The sequence below is a fragment of the Gracilinanus agilis genome, chromosome X, assembly GCF_016433145.1.
Source record: "Gracilinanus agilis isolate LMUSP501 chromosome X, AgileGrace, whole genome shotgun sequence".
In the NCBI taxonomy this organism is placed as follows: domain Eukaryota; kingdom Metazoa; phylum Chordata; class Mammalia; order Didelphimorphia; family Didelphidae; genus Gracilinanus; species Gracilinanus agilis.
The window spans coordinates 673,013-692,731 of record NC_058136.1 but is presented as its reverse complement, the minus strand read 5'-3'; the positions used below and the strand labels follow the sequence as shown (position 1 = coordinate 692,731).

The window sequence follows — 19,719 nt, the reverse complement described above, 5'->3', positions numbered from 1 at the left end:
ATAGAGAGATAGAGAGAGAGAGAGAGAGAGAGAGAGAGAGAGAGAGAGAGAGAGAGAGAGAAAGAAAGTGAGAGAAGAGGAGGTCAGAATAGTTGGATGTGGATGAATATCAAGCAAAGGAGCCTGAGAAGTAAGAGTCAGAATCTTATATCTTAAAATTTTAAAAAATCAAATAGATAAACTAAGTAAAGTGCTTTGTAAACCTTAAAGCACTATATAATTTTGTGAATTATTACTATTCTCTTTATTCTGCAGTTAGTTGTGTGACTGATTATGTTGTCTACTATAGAAAATCACCTGTAAAAGCCTGTTCTTCCCTTATGTTTTCTTAAAGGATGCCATTGCTATGTATGTAAACCCTTCTCATAAAGATTTTATAGAGATGAGTGATTTGGCATATTGGTTAACAGTTGATAATGAGTTCTTGGGAACCTGCTTTTCTCATGATATTATCATTTTATCTGTTCTTTTGGAACAACCCCCCTCTTTCAGATATTTTAAAAATCATTCCTTGAGCACCTTAAAATTATGATAGATCCAGCTTGATTCCTTCTATATATATTTGGTTAAATCCAGCTACTCTTGCCATTTTCATCTTCTTAGATTCCATTTTCTTTTTTTTTCCCCATAAAGAGTTTTGGATAGGCAGATGTGAGAGACCAGAGAAGTATCATAGGAGAAGAGAGTAGAGATAGGGGCTAGATCTGTGATTCAATTGGTATCAAGAACTTAACTCCCTTTGCCAGTGTAAGGCATTTTCTCTACAACTTAGTGTTAGAGAGTTGTGTAGAGCCCTCAAATAATGTTAAGTGACTTGCCCAGGGTCACACAGCTAGTTAGAGATCAGGCTGAAATCCAACTCTTACTTGCTTTGAGGCCAGACATTTAGCTACTCCTCCACTCTCTCTCCAGAGAAGTAGATTAGGAAGATTAAATAATAGCTTTCTATCATCCCTTCTCTCCTGGAGACCACACTATTGAACAAGAGTGTCATGCTTATTTGTGGCCATGCTACAAAATGAGAGATAGTTTGTCCTCTCTTGCATTTATCATGTTTTATTAGAGATCCAAAGGAAGATGAAGAAACATCACTGAACCAAGCAGAAAAGATTTCTTGTAGAAATGTCAGTTGAGCTAGATCTTAAAAGATTGGTAGATTTCAGAAAGTGGGCTTGGTGAGGCATTCCATATGTATTAGATTATAGGATTAAGAGTTGGAAGGGACATTAGAAACTCATCTAGTTAAACCTCTTCATTTTATCAGAACCAGGATAGTCAAGTGATTTACCCAAGATCATATAGCTATTAAGTAGAACTGGGGTTTAAACCCAGATTGTCTGATGCTAGATCCAGCGTTCTTTTCCCTACACACCAATGCCTTTTTATGGGAGGGTTATGTACAATGAAAAAGAAGTTTATACATAATATAAAACACAGATATATATCTGTGTTTGTGTGTGTATATACTTCCTTGATTAAGTGTTCTTGCATCCTTGATGTTTTAAGCATCCAAAATGAAGAGAGTGTGCATCTTGTCAAATCAACAAGTATTTATTAGGTGCCTTTTAAGGTGTGCCAGGCTCAGTGCTAAGCACTGGGGATATCAAAAAATACACGATAGTCCCTGCCCTCAAGGAATAAACAGTCTCATGAGGGTAATGGCATACAAATAACTATATAAAAACAAGTTATATACAGGATAAATTGGAGATGATCAACTGGAGGAAGGCTTTTCTAACCTGTAATATAAAGAGTAATGAACTTGGAGTCAGAACACCTAGGCTGATCGCTGTTTCTGACACTTGGTTGTTCTGTTACCCTGGGCAAGATACCTCACTAATTTGCTCATCTGTAAAATGGGAATAAGAATATTTATACTTTTCATTTCATAGCCAGATTGTGAACAAAGGGCTTCATAAACCTCAAAGTATTATTTTAGAAATACAAATTACTCTAGAGCCAGGAACAAAGCAATTACTGTACAAATGTTTGTTGAATTGAAAGAAAAATGGTCTGTTAAATTGAAATTTACTGTATTTTGAAAACCTCTTACCATAAAGGATTTCACCTAAGCATACACAAATGAATATATGATAACCAGCATTCCATGTTGCCAATTTGTTTTCTCATATAATAAAACATATTATTCAGTTCTCAGGGCAACAGTAAAAATTGCTGCCCTTTTGGCTTTCTAAATTATTTAGTTTGAAATAACATTAATATTTTCATATTAATAATGTATTACAATAGTAGCATATTTGTTTCGTATTGGTTGAAAAGAAGTACAAAGTGAGGATATCATTTCAGAAATGCAAGCCCTATTCTTCATGAGATAGCCATATTTTGAAATGAGAACATTTCCATTTTACCAAGTGTTTCTGTCTAAATGACTTTGTCCAAAAAGCATGGAGTACTAGATATTGACATTTGTCCATATTATCATTACTGAATATCTATTTTTTTATTGATTCAGGGCACATATTTGTTCCCTGCTTCAGCTGAGCAGAGAGAACATGTCTATAAAAACACTTCAAAGAGCACTTTGATCATTGACTTTTCTGACAAACTAATGTTCATTCAAAAAATAGCTCACACTCTAAATTGCTACAGAAATCATGGTAACAATAGAGGACCAGAAATTCAGGATAGTGTTTGGCAAATTTAATATTCAGTTTTGAGGAAGGCTTAAATCAATCCAGTTATATTTTACTTCCCAAAGATGTTAGTAAAATCTTACCCCTAAGAGAGAGAAGTCCTACAGATATCTAGTACAACCCCTTCCTTTTGAGAAAATAGTCAATCAGAGAAGATAAATGCCTAAAGTTAGCACAATTATTTAGCAGAACCAAGACTGGAATTCAGGCTTCCTGGGTATAGTTAGTGGTCTTTCCATTACGTTACACTGCATTTTAAAAATGTAAACACTGCATTTAAAACATTTTTTAAAGAAGACCATAAATATTCCTGGTGTTTTAATTCATTGGTTTATAGAGTAATTAGTTTACTTAGAAGTGAAATTTATCAGTAATTAACATCTTCCCATAACATAGTGTCACTAAGTTATTGTTTCTAATGATAGTCAGTATCACCTTTTCTCTAGAATGGTGTGATGTAGAAGCCTGATGCCACAAATCTTCTTTTTCTTTTTATATCTTCAGGATCTTGACATAGGTGCAAAAAAGGTGAAGCTTTATGTCAATGAAAACCTTGTATTTGATGGAGAGTTAGAAAAAGGCAGTGGGGAGCTGGTTGCTGATTGTAGCACCACAATTGACCTTAAAAATGATGGACAGGAGAATACGGCTACTCCTAACACAGAAGAAAGCAAAGACACATGCAGGACCACTGGCGCAGATGGTGGCAAGGAATTTGGTTTCAATTATTCACAGCCAGATGGAACCTCTTCACATTTGAAGGCATCGTTGGATGGAAATATCTTTGATATAAAGATGCACTCTACTAATTGTACAAAGGACAATTTGTCTAAGTTAGAGGAGGATTTAAAAGTTTTATCTGCTCCTGTCTCCATGGTCGATGAACCAAGTAACCCTCCAGAATCCTCTGTTGTGAAATACCCTTCTGATGATGAACTGACCATAACTGAGCAATTAGAAAAATTCACAAACAGAAAAATCTCTCAGCCTCTAAGTAAAACCCCACCTTGGTTGCTATCTTTTTCCAAAATGAAAGATAAGCCAGAAGGCAAGAAACAGAAGCCTCCCTGGCTGAGTCCAGAGGAGCCTCTCGAATTGAAAAGCAAACTACAATCAGATGGCATCACTAAAGAATTTCTTGGAGAAAATGAAGAAAATGATAACTGCCTCCGAAGGGAACAAGGACGAGCCAGTAGCCGCCCTGCCATTGGAAGTGACAGGCCACAGGGAAGAACTGAAAAGGGGGACATTGACGACTTAGATATTTTTGACCTACTTTCTAATAAGGATCGCTATGGCCCAGAACGCCCTATCAGTGGGAGGAGGAGTTCAAGAAAGGATGCTTTTAGCAGTAATCATGGAGATGAAGGTCTGACCAATAAAGGTAAGAACAAAGAATCATTCTAGAGTTGAGCACTATTAGCATATTCAAGTACTTGGAGTTATCACCAGTGGAATTTGCATAGGCATGTAGTCAATTAGTATTAAATGTGTCCAAATATTCCTGCTGGAAACACACTTTCCTACCTTCTATACTTTCACACACACTGGTTGTTATGCCCAGAGTACCCTCTGCCACCACCCCTTTGCCCTTAAATGCTTATATATCCTTTAAAGTCCAACTCAAGTGCCACGTCCTCCAGGAAACCTTTCCTGCCTTCCCATCAGTAGTGGCTTTCTGCCATTGGGTCTCAAATTTTGTCCTGCACTCCTTTGATTATAGTTAGCTGTGTTCGTGTCTTACCCCCTCTACTGAATTATAAACTCCATCAATGCTGGAACTAGGTCTTATCTAAATTTAGTGTCTCTCCCTGCACCCAGCACAATGCTCTGTACACATCAGGGGCTAAATTGAGTATCCATGTGGAGAGTATAATTTGATAAGTAAAAATGGAATCCTTCAAATCCCTAAAATAATATTTTGTTTAGAAAAGTGGAAGTTTTAGACATTGATGGCCACACAGCATTTGGATGGTTTGGGGCACAGAGGTAAACAGTTTAAGATAGTATTGAGATCTGATATCTGTTTCCTTTGGCTTAGCGATTTCTACTTTTCAAGAAAGAAATATTTGTCCCTTACAACCTAGATAGAAGGAAAGTTGAAAGAGAAGGAAAATAGAATAGAGGATCTAATGGAGAGGAAGAGAAAGCCTTGTTTCATGATTCCTGTGTCTTTGTGACTTCTGATTTAGCTTTATGTGATTCAGGAATATAGCATGACAGGCCAGAAAAGCTAACAAGATGTTAGGCTGCATTAAGAGAAGCCTGGTTTCCAGGAATAGGGAGATGAGAGTCCTTCTGTTCTTTGCCTTAACTGCACCTATTCACTGTTTAATAGGGATATTATATTGATAAGCTGGAGATCAGCTATAAGAGGATAGCCAGGATAATGAAAGACCTTGACTACATATCATACAAGTCTCAGTTAAAGAAACTGGGAATGTTTAGGAAAGAGAAGATTCAGAAGGTACATGATGACTGTCTTCAATATAGACTGATGTGTAGAAAAGGAATTAATATTGTTCCTCTCAGCTCTACAGGGCAAAACCTGGGGTAATAGGTTGCAGTTACAAAGAGGCAAATATAGACTTGGCATTGGGAAAAACTTTGTAACTCTTAAAAAATGTCCCAAACTAGAATGGGCTACCTCCAAAGATATTGGGCTCCCCCTAATGAGAGGTCTTGATCAGATGACTTGTCTAGAAAGTTATTATGGTAAGATTTCCTTTTTAGGTATGGTTGTACTAAATGAACACTTAATATCCCTTTTCATTTTAATTCATGATTCTGTGTGATTTTGTGTTTCTGTTTTTGGTTAGTTATTTCCAGGTCCCTGACATTCAGTTTCTGTCTCTCCTTAATTCTCTATCTCTTACACACACAGAGAGACACACAGACACACACATACAGAAAAATAGACAGACAGGCACACACACACAGGTTTCAAGTCTTTTGAGAAAAAAGAAGAAGAAAGGATATTAAATTCAGTTAGAGTTGGCTTAATTTATGCCTAAATCTGAAGCATGTCCAGAATATTGTCAGATTCCCACCCCCCAAAGAGACAGGCAATTATTAGCTTTCCTGGTAAACATAAACAAGAATTCCTTGGAGTTTCATTGGTGGCTGCTATTATTCTCATCTGATGAAGTACAAGGTGCCTTGTCTCATTTTAATTTATGTCCAGTCATTTAAACTCAAAGGCTCAATGACATATTAAGAGCCTTTGGGATTTAGCACTTGTTAGGAGGATCATGATAACAAAAGAGAAAGGTATTTAGAAATTATAAATTACCCATTACACACAAGTCATATCCCTTAATAGTGCCTCGATGCAGGGGCTAAATGCTTGTGGAAGGAATTTCTTTTTTTTTTTAGGATTACAGGGTCATGCCACTTATTCAAAGATTACGGATCATGGGATGACTGCTCTCGAGCTGCAAGGGAGTTCATAAGCCATCTAGTCCAACTCCCTCCTTGTATAGTAGAGGAAAGGGAGACCTAGATGTGGTATAAAGGTCATAATGGTAATAAGCTTCCAATTTGGAATTTGAACCCAGTTTCTCTGACTCTTGAACCAGTGTTCTTTTCACTGCCTCCTTAATTGAATAGAATTATGTTGCCTTGAGACCGTATTGGCTGGAGCTTGATTATGTTTTTGTTTTATAGAGATTTTCCTTAAAATAGTTTCACCATAATGGAATTCTCCAGTCAAAGGGACATAAAACTCGATAACTGAAGGGGCCACTTTAGAGATCACTCATTTTATATCTGTAATGGGAAGAGCCCTAGATTTAGAGTTAAATGACTTGGGGTTGAATCCTGGCTTGACACTTATTACTTGTGTGACTTTGGACAAGTTCCTGAAATAGTGTGGGTCTCAATTTTTCTGTAAAAGGAATGACTGTATTGAACATATTATCTGTGCCTTCAATGTATTCCTCCATCATCTCTGCCTGATAGAATCCCTTTCCTCTCTTAAGATATAACTTGAACACCAATTTCTGCATGAAGACTTTTCAGATCTATGTTCTCTACTTACCCCTTCCTATCCTTCATGCCTTCCCTCCAAAACTACCTTGTGTTTAATGACTTTGCATTTGTCTATATTATCTTTCTCCTTATTCTTTATACATATACATATATGTGTTGAAATAAAAGGTAAATATTAATATTAGTAGGTGGTATAATGGTTAGAGGGATTTAGATGGTTTTTTTAGGCTCTTGATTTAATAGTCCTTTGGGCCAGTTAATTCATAAGTCTTTTATATTTGGGAAGGATTCAGGGAGAAACTGACCAATTAACACTAAGTTGTTAAACAGGGTTTATTCTAAAACTGGGACAGGTAAGGGAAGGGAGTGGGATGATCTAACTGGGGTAAAACTAAATCCCTCCCACCAAGGTCCAACAGGTTTCTGGGAGTGGGATGATCTAACTGGGGTAAAACTAAATCCCTCCCACCAAGGTCCAACAGGTTTCTAAGAGATATTTCTACAATGATCTCTATCTCAAGCTCCCCAGCTATCTGTATTATGTCCTAACCAGAATCCCCACCCCCTTTGGTAGTAATTAAAAGTAGGGAAAGCTGAAAGATATATAGGTCCACTGGACCAGCAGGGAGATCTCACAACTGGTGTCCTCTGGGTCTGGCAGGCATCAAGTTGAATCACAGCAGCAGGTATTAATTCACAAGGAAGGGGAGTAAGGATCTTACTAGCACAGCCCACCTGTGTAGCTTAATTCAAACTCACCCACTTCCTGACAGGTGAAAGTCTTGAAAATAAGTCCACACAGACAAGATTTCCAAAGAGCAAGTTTAGCACCTCTTGAGAGCAAGTCCAGAAACTAACTGTCTCCTCAGAGAGTCGCTGACTCCAGAGTTATGGAATTCTCTCCCTGCCTCTACCTGATACTTCCTGCTTTCCCTGATTTTCCTATAACAGTGTGTATATATGTAGCTGTCTTTCTGATTAGAATGAAACATCTTTGCAAGGAGGAATTCTTTTGTTCTTTAGATGGAACCGTAGAGCTTAGTGCCTTGTACAAAGTAGGTACTTAATAAAAGCTAGTTGGTTGCTTGATTGATAGAGAAAATATGAAGTTCTTTCTAGCTCTTAGAGTTCATCACCGGTTCTATTAGTAGGTCAGAATGCTAACAAAAGGAACATGAAGATTCATGCCCTGATTGATGCATAATGCATTCAGTATTGGATGTTCTTATTCTTTATGTCTGCCATTCATTTTAGCAAGTCGAAATCAAATTATAGTAACTAAAAATAATGAACATAAATCACAAAAATCCATACATGAAGTTCAGTCTACCAGATACAAAGATGTAAAAGCTCTTTTTTTCCTGGCAAAAAGATAGAGAAATCATGTTTTTTTCTGGCCTAAGCAACTTAAGTTTGTTGACCAAACGTATTGACATGCTTCTGTAATAACCACTTTTGGGGATACAAAGAAAAAATAGACCCACATTTTGCTTCCTAACAGTTAGTTGCCTCTTGGAGTTAGTATGTTCATAACTGTGATACCAAATAATGTGGTAAATGCCACACTTTAGGATTAGGTTTTACCAAAGCAATTAGAGGCTGGTACAAACAGTATTGGTTATAATTTTAATGGGTGATAGAAGGTAGAGGGCATTTTCAACAGAGGGAACAGTATAAGCAAAGTCAAAGGGGTAGGAAAACATAAAGTTTTTTGAAGGGAAACACTAAGTAAACCACAATTGAAGGTTTCTGTTTGGAGGAAATATGAGCTATGAAGGTAGGAAGGATCCAGATTGTGGAGGGCCTTAAATGTCATCCATTTTTTTCAGTGGGAGTGGGAAGCACTATTTTAGCACTAGAGTAATGTTATCAAAAAGGGGCTTTAAAACCTAAAAATTAGGGGGCAGCTGGGTAGCTCAGTGAATTGAGAGCCAGGCCTAGAGACAGGAGGTCCTAGGTTCAAATCCGGCCTCAGACACTTCCCAGCTGTGTGACCCTGGGCAAGTCACTTGACCCCCATTGCCTACCCTTACCAATATTCCACCTATAAGTCAATACACAGAAGTTAAGGGTTTAAAATTAAAAAAAAAAAACCTAAAAATTGGATGATAGTATGGAGGATGGAGGGGGTACATGATGGAAACAGAGAGACTAGTTATAAATTTATCACCATGGGACAAACTTGAGGTAATAAGGCCTTAAATTAAAGGGATGGCTAATGGGGATGGAAAGGTGAGAACAGAAGCAAGAGGAATCAATGGGAAGCTGGAGTGTAGAGAAAGGAAAGTGATGCATGAAAGATGATAGTGAATTTTGGAATCTGGGTAACTGGAATTCAACAAGCAATTCAACAAATATTCACTAAGTTCCTGTTCTAAGCAAAGTACTAAAGATGCCCAGATAAAAATGATATATACTTTGCTTTCAGTGAAATTACCAGATAATAGCAGAAAGACAAATACAAATATCTCTAATACTAAGGGAATATAAAATAGTTGTGGAAAGGTTGAGGCAAAGTATTATGGAAAAAATAAGGAAGTAGAGATTATGTTTACCTGAAGGAATATGGAACAAAGAAGGCTTCCTAAGGGAAATGACCCCTCATTTGAGCTTTGAAGAAGGGGAAGACTTCAGCAGGCAGCAGAGACAACAGAAAAGGAAGTCTATTCCAGGAGGATGGTGTGAGGAAAATTACATTGACAGGAGAGGAGAGGACAAGAATATAGGATAAAAATGAGTCCAACTTATCTGGAATATAGAGTATGTGAAAGAAATTACTATAATACTATACCAGTAGTTTCGAGTTAGAATGTAGAAGTCCTTGAATGCCAGAATCAAATGCTTATATTTTTTTTCAGTATGTAATCTTCCATGGTCAGTCATTGAAATTTTGAGTTGAGGATAATTTTATCAGAGTGGTGTTTTAGGTAAATTGCTAAGGCACCAGTGTAAAGAATAGATTGGAGGGGAGATAAAACAGAAACAGACTAGGATAGAGGCTCTCATAATAATCTAGGCAAAAAGAAACAAGGACCTGAACTAGTATGGTTATAATGGGTCTAAAAAGAAGCAACAGATATATTATAGAGATAATACAACAGGGCTTGATGGCAATTGATTGGATGTGTCTTGGAGACTTCCTTGAATCTTTTTGCATTTCCACCCCCCAAATAACTCTTCTTTGCTCCAGAATTGAAATCAGTCCTTATCGAGATGGTATATATTAGATATACTAAGCTGGAGCTATTTTACCTGAGGCTCAAACTGGCATACCTACAACAATCTTCTGAGTCACAGATTTCTCTAGGGCTACTTGTGCCTTCTGTAATCTCTTTAATGCTCATAAGTAACCCATTCAGTACCCAAGGATCTTCATTCTCTTAATATATTTCCACATTTCATTAGAAAATCTTAAATCTTATTTGTTTTCTTTTCTAGAGGATGCCCTTCCTATCATGTCTACAAAGATGACTCGATGCAGGTGGAACAGTGAACAAGAACATACTCTCCAGGAGTCTTGGAACTCCCTCACTGCCTTTAATCGTTCTCACCGGGGTCGCATATCCAATATGGAATTTCAGGGTGATATCTTTGATGAATTCTTGCAGCAGCAGAAGATTAATAGACATGGGGAACAACCATCAGTGAAAAAAGAAGGAAAACAGGAGTCATTGAAAGGACAGGAAGATTATTCCATGGATACAGATGATGAAAGTGATTTTAAAATTCCAGTGTTGCCTCATGGACAACACTTAGTTATTGACATTAGATCAACCTGGGGAGACAGACACTATGTTGGCCTTAATGGAATTGAAATTTTTAGCTCCAAAGGAGAGCCTGTACAAATTTCTAACATAAAAGCTGAACCCCCTGATATTAACATTTTACCAGTCTATGGCAAAGATCCTCGTGTAGTAACCAACCTAACTGATGGTGTGCATAGGACCCAAGATGATATGCATCTTTGGCTGGCCCCATTTACTCCTGGCAAATCTCACTATATTTATATTGACTTTGTTCAGCCTTGCCAAGTGGCCATGATTAGAGTTTGGAATTATAATAAATCACGGATACATTCTTTTCGTGGGGTAAAAGACATCATAATGTTATTAGATGAACAGTGCATTTTTAAAGGAGAAATTGCCAAGGCTTCAGGAACACTGACAGGAGGTATAGTATGTTCAGGAGACATTAAATGAAACTTCTAACCTTCTCTTTCTGGGAATTTGGGCAAAAAAGGCACCAAAAATCATTGAAGAAAGTTGTCTATCCCACTTTTATAGATCCATTAGTTGCCAACTGTCCCACATTAAAGCTATAAGGGGCTTTAGGATATATAATATAAAACATGAAATGTTGGAACAAGGAAGAAATTTACAACACAGAATATAGAACATAAAAGCTGAAAGAGACCCTAGGCATCATCTATTTTAATTTCTTCATCTTATAGATGACAAAACTGAGACCTAGGGGGTTTAATGACTGGCTCAATATTTTTAAATTAGTTAAATAGTAGAGCTTTTATCCAGAACACCTAATTCCTTCCTGTTATCCTTGCCGGCTACATTAAATAATTATTTTCAGATATTTTGAAAGTAGTCAGGTAGTCTTAAACCCTCATCCATTCAAAGGCAGTAAATATAGGTATCACATATTATGTTTAATGGCACATTCCAGTGAAGTGTGGTTCTTCTCTCTATTTAATTTGGCACGTGCTATTCTTACTGTTCTTATAAAAATTAGATTCTTTTTGTCTAAAGCATGAAGAATAATGGATCTTTCAAAAATTAAGAACAGTTCTTTTATGTGGAAGGAAACTTGTGAAAAGATCCATTCTCTATTAATGGGAATTGCATGCCACCCCTTAATAAACAATGTTATTCTCAAAAAAAATTTTTTTAGAACAGTTTTGGAACATCATTAGTACTTCTGATTTTTTCTCCTATTGCCTTATTTTAAAAATTATATAGAATCTGGGTAATGTATGGCTTAGCCATGTATTTCTTAATTCTCTTAAGTCTTTTGTTACTCTTTCAGCCCCAGAACAGTTTGGAGATACTATATTATTCACAACTGATGATGACATTCTAGAGGCTATATTCTGTTCTGATGAGACATTTGATATTGATGTTGAAACTCTGTGTAATCTGAGATATGAGGAAGAATTCAAGAGACCCCAAACAGCAGATGGTGAGGGAGATGAAAGACCATTCACCCAAGCTGGTGTACGGATAGATGATCAGGTAAGAGATAATTCATAGCAAGCATGGGAAGATATGACATCTATGTGTTACTCATGGTAGAGGACCAATAGGAAAATTTCAGGGGTTTCCTTATCTGCTTCAGAACTTCGAAATAATCATAAATTGATCACTGTAGGTAGGAAGATCATGAACCCTACCTGCTACTCTGGAGTCACTAACAGTGAACCTTTCCTGATTCGTCTTGTCCTACTTCTAGGCAGCAGACATAAAATCTTTCCTCAGGATTGTACTGGAAGTCTTTATAACTTAGTAGAAACTGCTTTGGGCTTACAGAACTGCTAACATCACCAACATTATAACCCACACTTATCCTGAACACTAGAATTTGCAGAGCACTTTATGTATGTGATCTCATTTAAGCCTTATCCCAGCCTCGTGATGTAGATACTATAGGCATTATTATCCTCATTTTATGGATAAGGAAACTGAGACCCAGAGAGGATAAGTAACTTGCCCATAGTCCCAGAGCTAGTTGGAGGCAAAATTTGAACATGGACCTTCCAAACTCTTAAGCACAGTACTGAAAAGCCTAGGGTTTACTTACCTAACAAATCAAAAGCATCAAAGGAATTTAATCAATGTCCCCAAAATCAGATTTCACAGAATCATTGAAACTTGGCATTAGACTGAATCTCAGAAGCCATTTAGTCAAACCCATACCTGAAGAAGGGTCCTCTTTGCAATGTAGGTGATCTTTAACTTTGGCAAAAAGATTTCCATTAAGGGAGAACCTACTAATTCTCAAGGCTACCCATTACACTTTTGAATAATTCTAATTGTTGAAAACTTTTCCCTTATATCAACCTTTTTTTTTAGTTTCCATCCATTGTACCTTGTTTTGCCTTTTAGGGCCAAGCAAATCTCTTTTCCACATGACAATCCTTCATATCTTAGAAGACTACTGCCATATCCCCTCTACTTCCCCAACCACTATCCCAAGGGGACAATGAGGGGAGTCCACAGGAAACCTTCATCCAAGTTGACATTAAGCCATTAAAAACTATATATTGAGCAGTAGGAGCCCCCAGAGGCAGGGAATGGGAATTGTTGGGTGTTCTCGAAGATGCCGCCTCCTCATCTTCACCCTCACCCTTAACACCACCAGGAGAGCAAGACAGAAAAAAAATTTATTAATGAAATCTCTGATGTAAATAAGGAGGCCTTGTCCTGTAGGGGAAAGAACCCAACATTAGACTACACTAGCATTAGGACCAAGCCAGAACAGAAGTGACATGGCTTAGCAAAAAGAACCTAGGGTTGAATTCTACTTTCTGCAGTACCTTGAACAACTCACCTCTTGGTGCCTCAATTTGCTCATCTATAAAGTCAAGGGAGGGGACTAAATGACATCTAAGGGTCCTTCCCACTTTTAATCTTAGGATACTAACAATCAGTAGCAGAAATACATTTGTCAATCTTGCCACACTTGGTCACTGTGTCAAATTACTTAATTCCTTGGGCTCTTGTATTTTCCATCTAAATATTGGGGAAGTTGTATGATTTCTTTAATGCATTGCAGAGAAATTATGAAGAGAGAGCTGTAATACATGTGGAAAATGTAAACTTCTTAGAGTAGTGATGGGCAAACTTTTTAAAGAGGAGGCCAAAGGAAAGGAAATGCTCATCTGTCAGTCCGTTTCTAAGGCAACTATTTCGAAGTTTCATTGTATTGTATCCTACTCATTGTATTCGTCGGATTAGGGATAATGTCCGGTGGCCGGATAGAACATTTCAGGGGGCCCCATCTGGCCCACGGGCCGTAGTTTGCCCATCACTGTCTTAGAGGAAAGATTCAGTTGCCAGCTTTTGGTTCTCCAGAGCTATGGAGAATCAACATAGAAGAGATCATTGAACTCCATAGCTGATCCCAAAACCACTTTCTAACCTTTAGTGTCAATCTCTTTCATATCAACAAGTAGCTACTAAGCAGGATTTTTAATCTATATGTCTCTACATTTAAAATATATAAGTATACACACACGTATATATAGGCATACAATATTTGTATTGTATACACATACACACATGTGCACACATGGATTTATGTTTTCCTTCCTTTCCTTGACTGGTGGTGCTATCTCAGAGCCAGAAAATGGTGATGGTGATGGTGACGCTGGGGTGGGGGAGGTCGTGATGATAGCTCCCATTTAACTTAGGCTTTACCATTTACAAATCCAAAGAAGTTCAAATAGTAAAAGCATTATTTCTGTTTTATAGATGAAGAAACTGAGTCTGAGAAGTTACATAATTTACCTGACTTTTATATGGATCAGAACTTGAGCTCCAAGACTTCTCTCTCTCAGACCAATGGTCCAGTACAGAAGATTAAAAAAGAAAATCATTAGAGTCCCTCTCATTCAACAAGTATTTGCTCATTATGGTGAACAAAGTTGTACAAGATATAGGCCCTATCCTCAGAGAGTTTCAAATCTGTTAGAGGAGATAAAGAATTAGGGGAAAAGATCAGATGAAAAAGAATGGGTATTACACATACTGGATATTATGGTATGGGTCATTGAGAGTTGACTTTTCAATGCCCTTTCTTTGTAATTTTTAGGTTCAAGAGCAAGAGTTGCCCTCCAGCCCATCTCTTCTTGAGTTGACAACCCCAGAGCCTGGAGTTTATAGTGGAATGTGTGAGTATTTATTTTGTCAGTAGAGCAAATATAGTCTCTTCATCCATCTAGAACAATGCCTGACCTAGAGAAGAAGTATTGACTAATGATGAGGGACAGACTTACCACCAGTCTACCAAGGAACCAAAAAATGAAATTATTTCAGCTGTTCAGACTTGTGATCTCAACAGTACTAGGTACAAAACATATACTTGGTCAGAATTTATTAACTGGTAAATTAATAACATACCCTTTCAAGTTTTGCCTCCACTTTTGAGGAATGGTCATATATGGCAAGGGATTTCAATTGTTCTTCCATTACCCTGATCCTAGCCCTTGTGAATCCTACCTATCTGTTTACTGAGCAATTAGTTTCTTTGGCTAAATTACACTTGAGGATTTTTCTGATATATAAGCAAAGTTTCATCTGGTTTGTGGGCATTTTCCTAAAGAATTAAAGTAGATACAATTGTGGCTTTTTGAAACATAAGTGTAAAATTGTCACTTTAAAAAAGCATTTCTTCTATAATTTATTTTGGATAAGAGATCTAATCTAGAATTTATTCTGAAAGGTAATAAAGAAGCTAGATATCAACTTTCAACAATCATTCAATGGGTCTTTAATATACTGTAGTTTTCCATATTTCTCATTTAGGGCCCTCCACAATATGGTTTCAACCTTCCTTTCCTGTCTCATCACTCATTACTTATATGAACCCTACATTCCAACTGAATTGAACTGCTTACTGATAACTGAAAACTATTTGTTCTCACCCTTTCCCCAACTTTTTGTTGCTTAAGAAGCTTCATATTGTATCCCTCGAGGCCCACCTTAAATACCATATCCTCCGTGCTTTCCTGAGCATTCAAGCCAAAAGTGATCCTATTCTCTGTACACCTCAATTTTTTTCTTCTTTATTTTGAACTTAATTATCACAAAAAAGAAACATGTCAATATATGAAGAAGGGGGAAAAAAGAACATTGAAGGATTGTATATGAAATCATGAGCTTCTACTACATATAGTCTGGTTTTTAAAAGAGTATTGTAAATTTATCAAGGTACCATTTGAATCCTGTTCTAGCTTTTTCTTTGTGGGTGTTTTTTTTTGTTTTATTGATCATTTCTTTCATTTCATCTCTATGCATTCCTATTAACTTGCCTTTCCTCACCTGATTCTAACCCCAAAGCCTTCCATTATAACAAATGCATATAGTACTACAAAACAAAACAATCCATTCACCATGACTAAAAATATATGTCTTCTCTACACCTCTCATACATCATCTCTCCACAAAGAGACAGAGATCTGTTTTATCATCAGTCTTCTGTAGTTATTATTAATCATTGGGTTGATCAGAATTCTGAAACCTTTCCAAGTCCCTTGATGTTTGTGACCATATTGTAAATTATTACCTATTTCACTCTGCATCAGTTCATCCATATCTTCTCAAGTTTCTCTAAATTCTTTATATTTATCATTTCTCATGTCACAGGAATAGTATACTAAATTCATGCACAGCAGTTTTTTCAGCCATTCCCAATTGATAAGCACCCTCTTTGTTTCAAGATCCTTGCTGCCAGGAAAAGTACTGCTATAAATATTTTTGTAGGTACAGGTTCTTTCTCTGGATCTTTGATCTCTTTGGACCATATGACTAAAAATGGTATTGCTGGGTCAAAGGGTATGTTTAGTGATTTTGGGACTGTGGTTCCAAATTGTTTTCCAAAATGGTTAATCCAGTATCTATTTTTTCCTGTCCCTTGAGTATTTGTCAGAGTGCCAATTTTATTGTTATGAATTGAAATCTCAGGGTTGTTTTTAATTTACATTTTTCCTATAGTAATGGTTTGAAGCATTCTTCTATATAGTTGTTGATGACACATTTCTTTTCTAGAGAGATTTTTGTTCCTATCTTCTGACCCTGAATCTATTGGGAATAACTCTTATCCTTATATGTTTATATGAATTTCATAATTATCTTGGAGATCAATCTTGTCATCAGACATTTGTTACAAAGATTTTTCTCCTAATTAACTTCTCTTCTAATCCTAATCAATTCTGTTAGTGCAAAAATGTTTCAATTTTATATAATTGAAATTGCCCATTTTATTTTTTATGGCTTTCTCCCTCCCTTGTTTATTTAAGTTTAGAAAATTTTCCTCCATCTATAGTTAGGAAAGATACTTCCATTGGTTTTAATTTTTTTAATGATGTAACCTCTTATATTTAGGTCAACAAATCAACCAATGAAAAATTATTTATTAAGCATCCAAAACTGTGCCAGGCACTAGGAATAAATATAAAATTAATAAGAATTCCTGTTTAAAAAAGCTTCTATTCTAACAAGAGAGATAATAAAGACCATGTTGTATTTAAGTATGTACAACATGAATATGAAGCAAAGGAAGAAATACAAATAAATAAAGTAGTTAAATATAAGATATCCCTGAAGTCTTCTTTTTGTTTTTTTATTTTTTTTTATTTTATTTTTATCCCTAAAGTCTTACTATAATTTTTAGCTTTAATTAAAAACTGCCCAAAGGCTTTTGGGACACCTCATAAAGGGCACTAACTGTTGAGAGAATTAAGAAAGTTTTCATGTAGAAGGTGGTGCTTGAAGCAAAAAAAGAGGGATATACAGTACTGGAAAAGAGGGCCAGGTAGGGAATGTCTTTAAGGGAAAGCCACGTCTCAGTAAAGGTCAATAGATTCTAATGGGAGAAATGGCAAACAAACATATAAATACATGTCATAAATATAAAGTAAATATAAATACAAATATAAAAAACATGGTTGTTTACAGGGTAGCTTAGAAGGAAGAGCAGTAGCAGTTGGGTGAGGATCAGAAAAAAGTTCATATAAAATGTGGTACTTGGTTCCCAAAAAGAAGAGAAAAGACTTTGAGGCAGAGGGGAGGAGAGCATAGATTGCAGGCATTTGGAACAACTAGTGGCAGGTGGAATGTCATATGGGAGGAATGGAGAAGGCCTGTTTGACTGGATCCAGAGTGTGTCAATTGGAATAATATCCAGCAATGGATTGCAGCTAGGTCGTGAAGTGCTCTAAAAGCTAACTGGAGGAATTTGCATGTAATATAGAATCAATAGGGAGACACTGAAATTGACTGAGTAGGGGATTCTTATTGTCAGATTTGTACTTAAGGAAAATTACCTTGGCATTGGTATGTAGGATGGCCTGAAGTGGTGAGAAATTTGAGGCAGGAAGACCAACAAGGAAGATTCTGTAAAGCTAGATGAGAGGTGATGAGGTCCCAAAACTAAGGTAATAATACTATGTGTGTAAAGAGAAGGACTTGGATGTGAGGTTTGAAATGGCAAAATTTCCAATTGATTAAAAGTTTGTAATAAAGGAATGTTGGGAGTCCAGGATAATGCTGAGGTTTTGAACCTGGGAGACTGGAAGGAGAGTGAAAATAAGAAAATTTGGAAGAGAGAGCTTAGGGGGAAAGATTATGAGTTATTTTAGATCTGCTAATTTAAGGTATCTCCAGGATATCCAGTTTAAATGTCCAATAGGCAACTGGTAATAAGGCACTGAAGCTCAGTAAAGTGACTGGGGTTAAATGCAATTATTATAACATTAATATTATAATATGTAGTGCTATTATAAAATGACATGTGCTCAAATATATAACTAAGAGTCATTAGCATAGAGTTAAATAGCTAAACTCAAATGAGGTTATTAAGACAGTGTAGAGGAAAAAAAAAGAAAATGGCCTAGGACAGAACCTTGGGGAATGACCTCAAGGACATGATCTGGATGATGAAACAGCATTGAGACTGAGTAGTGTTCAGTCTAATGAAAGAATCAGATGAACTGTTTCTATTATATGGTTTAAGATCTATTAGGGCTAAGTTTCCCATATCTTTGTTTCTCTTTTTTGTTGTTGTTGTTTCTCTTGAGATATTTTACTTTTTGTTGCTCCAAATGAATTTTGTTATTTTGTCTAATTCTTTAAATTTTGGTATTTGGATTGATATGGTCCCAATTCCATAAATTCCTTTGTACTCCTGTAGCACAAGCTCCTATGGCTCTTATCATATGCTGCTTTCTATCGTAGATCCTTTTTTTATCCTATTGTAGATCCTATTTTATCTCTCCCACTAAATTGTAAGTTCCTTGAGGACAGGGACTTTAACTTTGTTTGCTTCAACACTTAGCAGAGTGTTTTATACAGAGTGAAACTTAAGGGAATATTTGGTGAATGACAGTGACTTTCAAGATTTTCCTTTTTTGATGATCTGTATTTATTGGTTCAGGTTTTGTTTATAGTGTGAAAATACCTACTGGATAATAGAACCACTTGGAGAAAGGAGCAGCAGAGGGCTGTAAAGGAGCAGTAATGCTCCACTAGCAGCATAGTGGTTTGCCAAAATTACAAAATAATGGGAAAAAGAAGTGAAGAAGTTACTATATATGTGATCTTTCATGGAGTTTGATACTATGATTTGACACAGTAAAGTGAAGTTTCACTTCAAAAATTAATTCATCTTGGCAACATATGACACTGTCACATGGGTTAGAAATTGACTTGAAAAATATGTCTTTTGTTCAGTCTTCACTCTTTCTGCTTCTAATTTCTTTTTAACAAACCTCTATAAAATCTATTCCCTACCCCTACCTCCGTATATTCTCTTTACTGTAATCTTTGCCAAATGGCTCATGGGTTGAAACCCTTGGAACTTCACTATGATGTCTAATTTTTAAATCTTGCTCCCTCTTTCCCTCCTCCCATTTCCAACCTAAGCCTAATATCTCAGATAGGCAATGAGCACTTCCTGTGTGCCAGACCCAGTGCAGAGCAATTAGGGGAGACAGAAATGACCAAGACAGAGCCCCTGCTTTCTGCTATTTGCCAAATAAACATTCAACTAATCACATGATAGTTTCTTATAAACACACTGTATATTTTCCTTTCTCTTGTTTCCTCTTTTCCATGTTATAATTTACCCTTCTACCTAGTTCTTTTCCTCTTAAGTACAAGCCTCTGCATTTCTACTGTCTTTTGTCCAGTCTTCACTCTTTCTGCTTCTAATTTCTTTTTAACAAACCTCTATAAAATCTATTCCCTACCCCTACCTCCGTATATTCTCTTTACTGTAATCTTTGCCAAATGGCTCAGTCTTTCTCAGTTATTCTTTTTCAGTGGGTTGAAACCCTTGGAACTTCACT

The 19,719-nt window shown here is 36.5% G+C and overlaps 1 protein-coding gene across 1 annotated transcript in view; it reads left to right on the top strand.

The window, feature by feature from the left end:
- The window catches only part of LOC123253446 (katanin-interacting protein-like), a 22,893-nt gene extending 8,326 nt beyond the window's left edge, over positions 1 to 14,567 (top strand). Inside the window, exons 2-5 of the mRNA XM_044682641.1 lie at positions 3,159 to 4,038; positions 10,083 to 10,814; positions 11,682 to 11,887; positions 14,466 to 14,567. Of these exons, the coding sequence (XP_044538576.1) occupies positions 3,159 to 4,038; positions 10,083 to 10,814; positions 11,682 to 11,887; positions 14,466 to 14,567 (1,920 nt within the window). The remainder of the gene's footprint in view (positions 1 to 3,158; positions 4,039 to 10,082; positions 10,815 to 11,681; positions 11,888 to 14,465) is intronic.
- Positions 14,568 to 19,719: the final 5,152 nt, after the last annotated feature.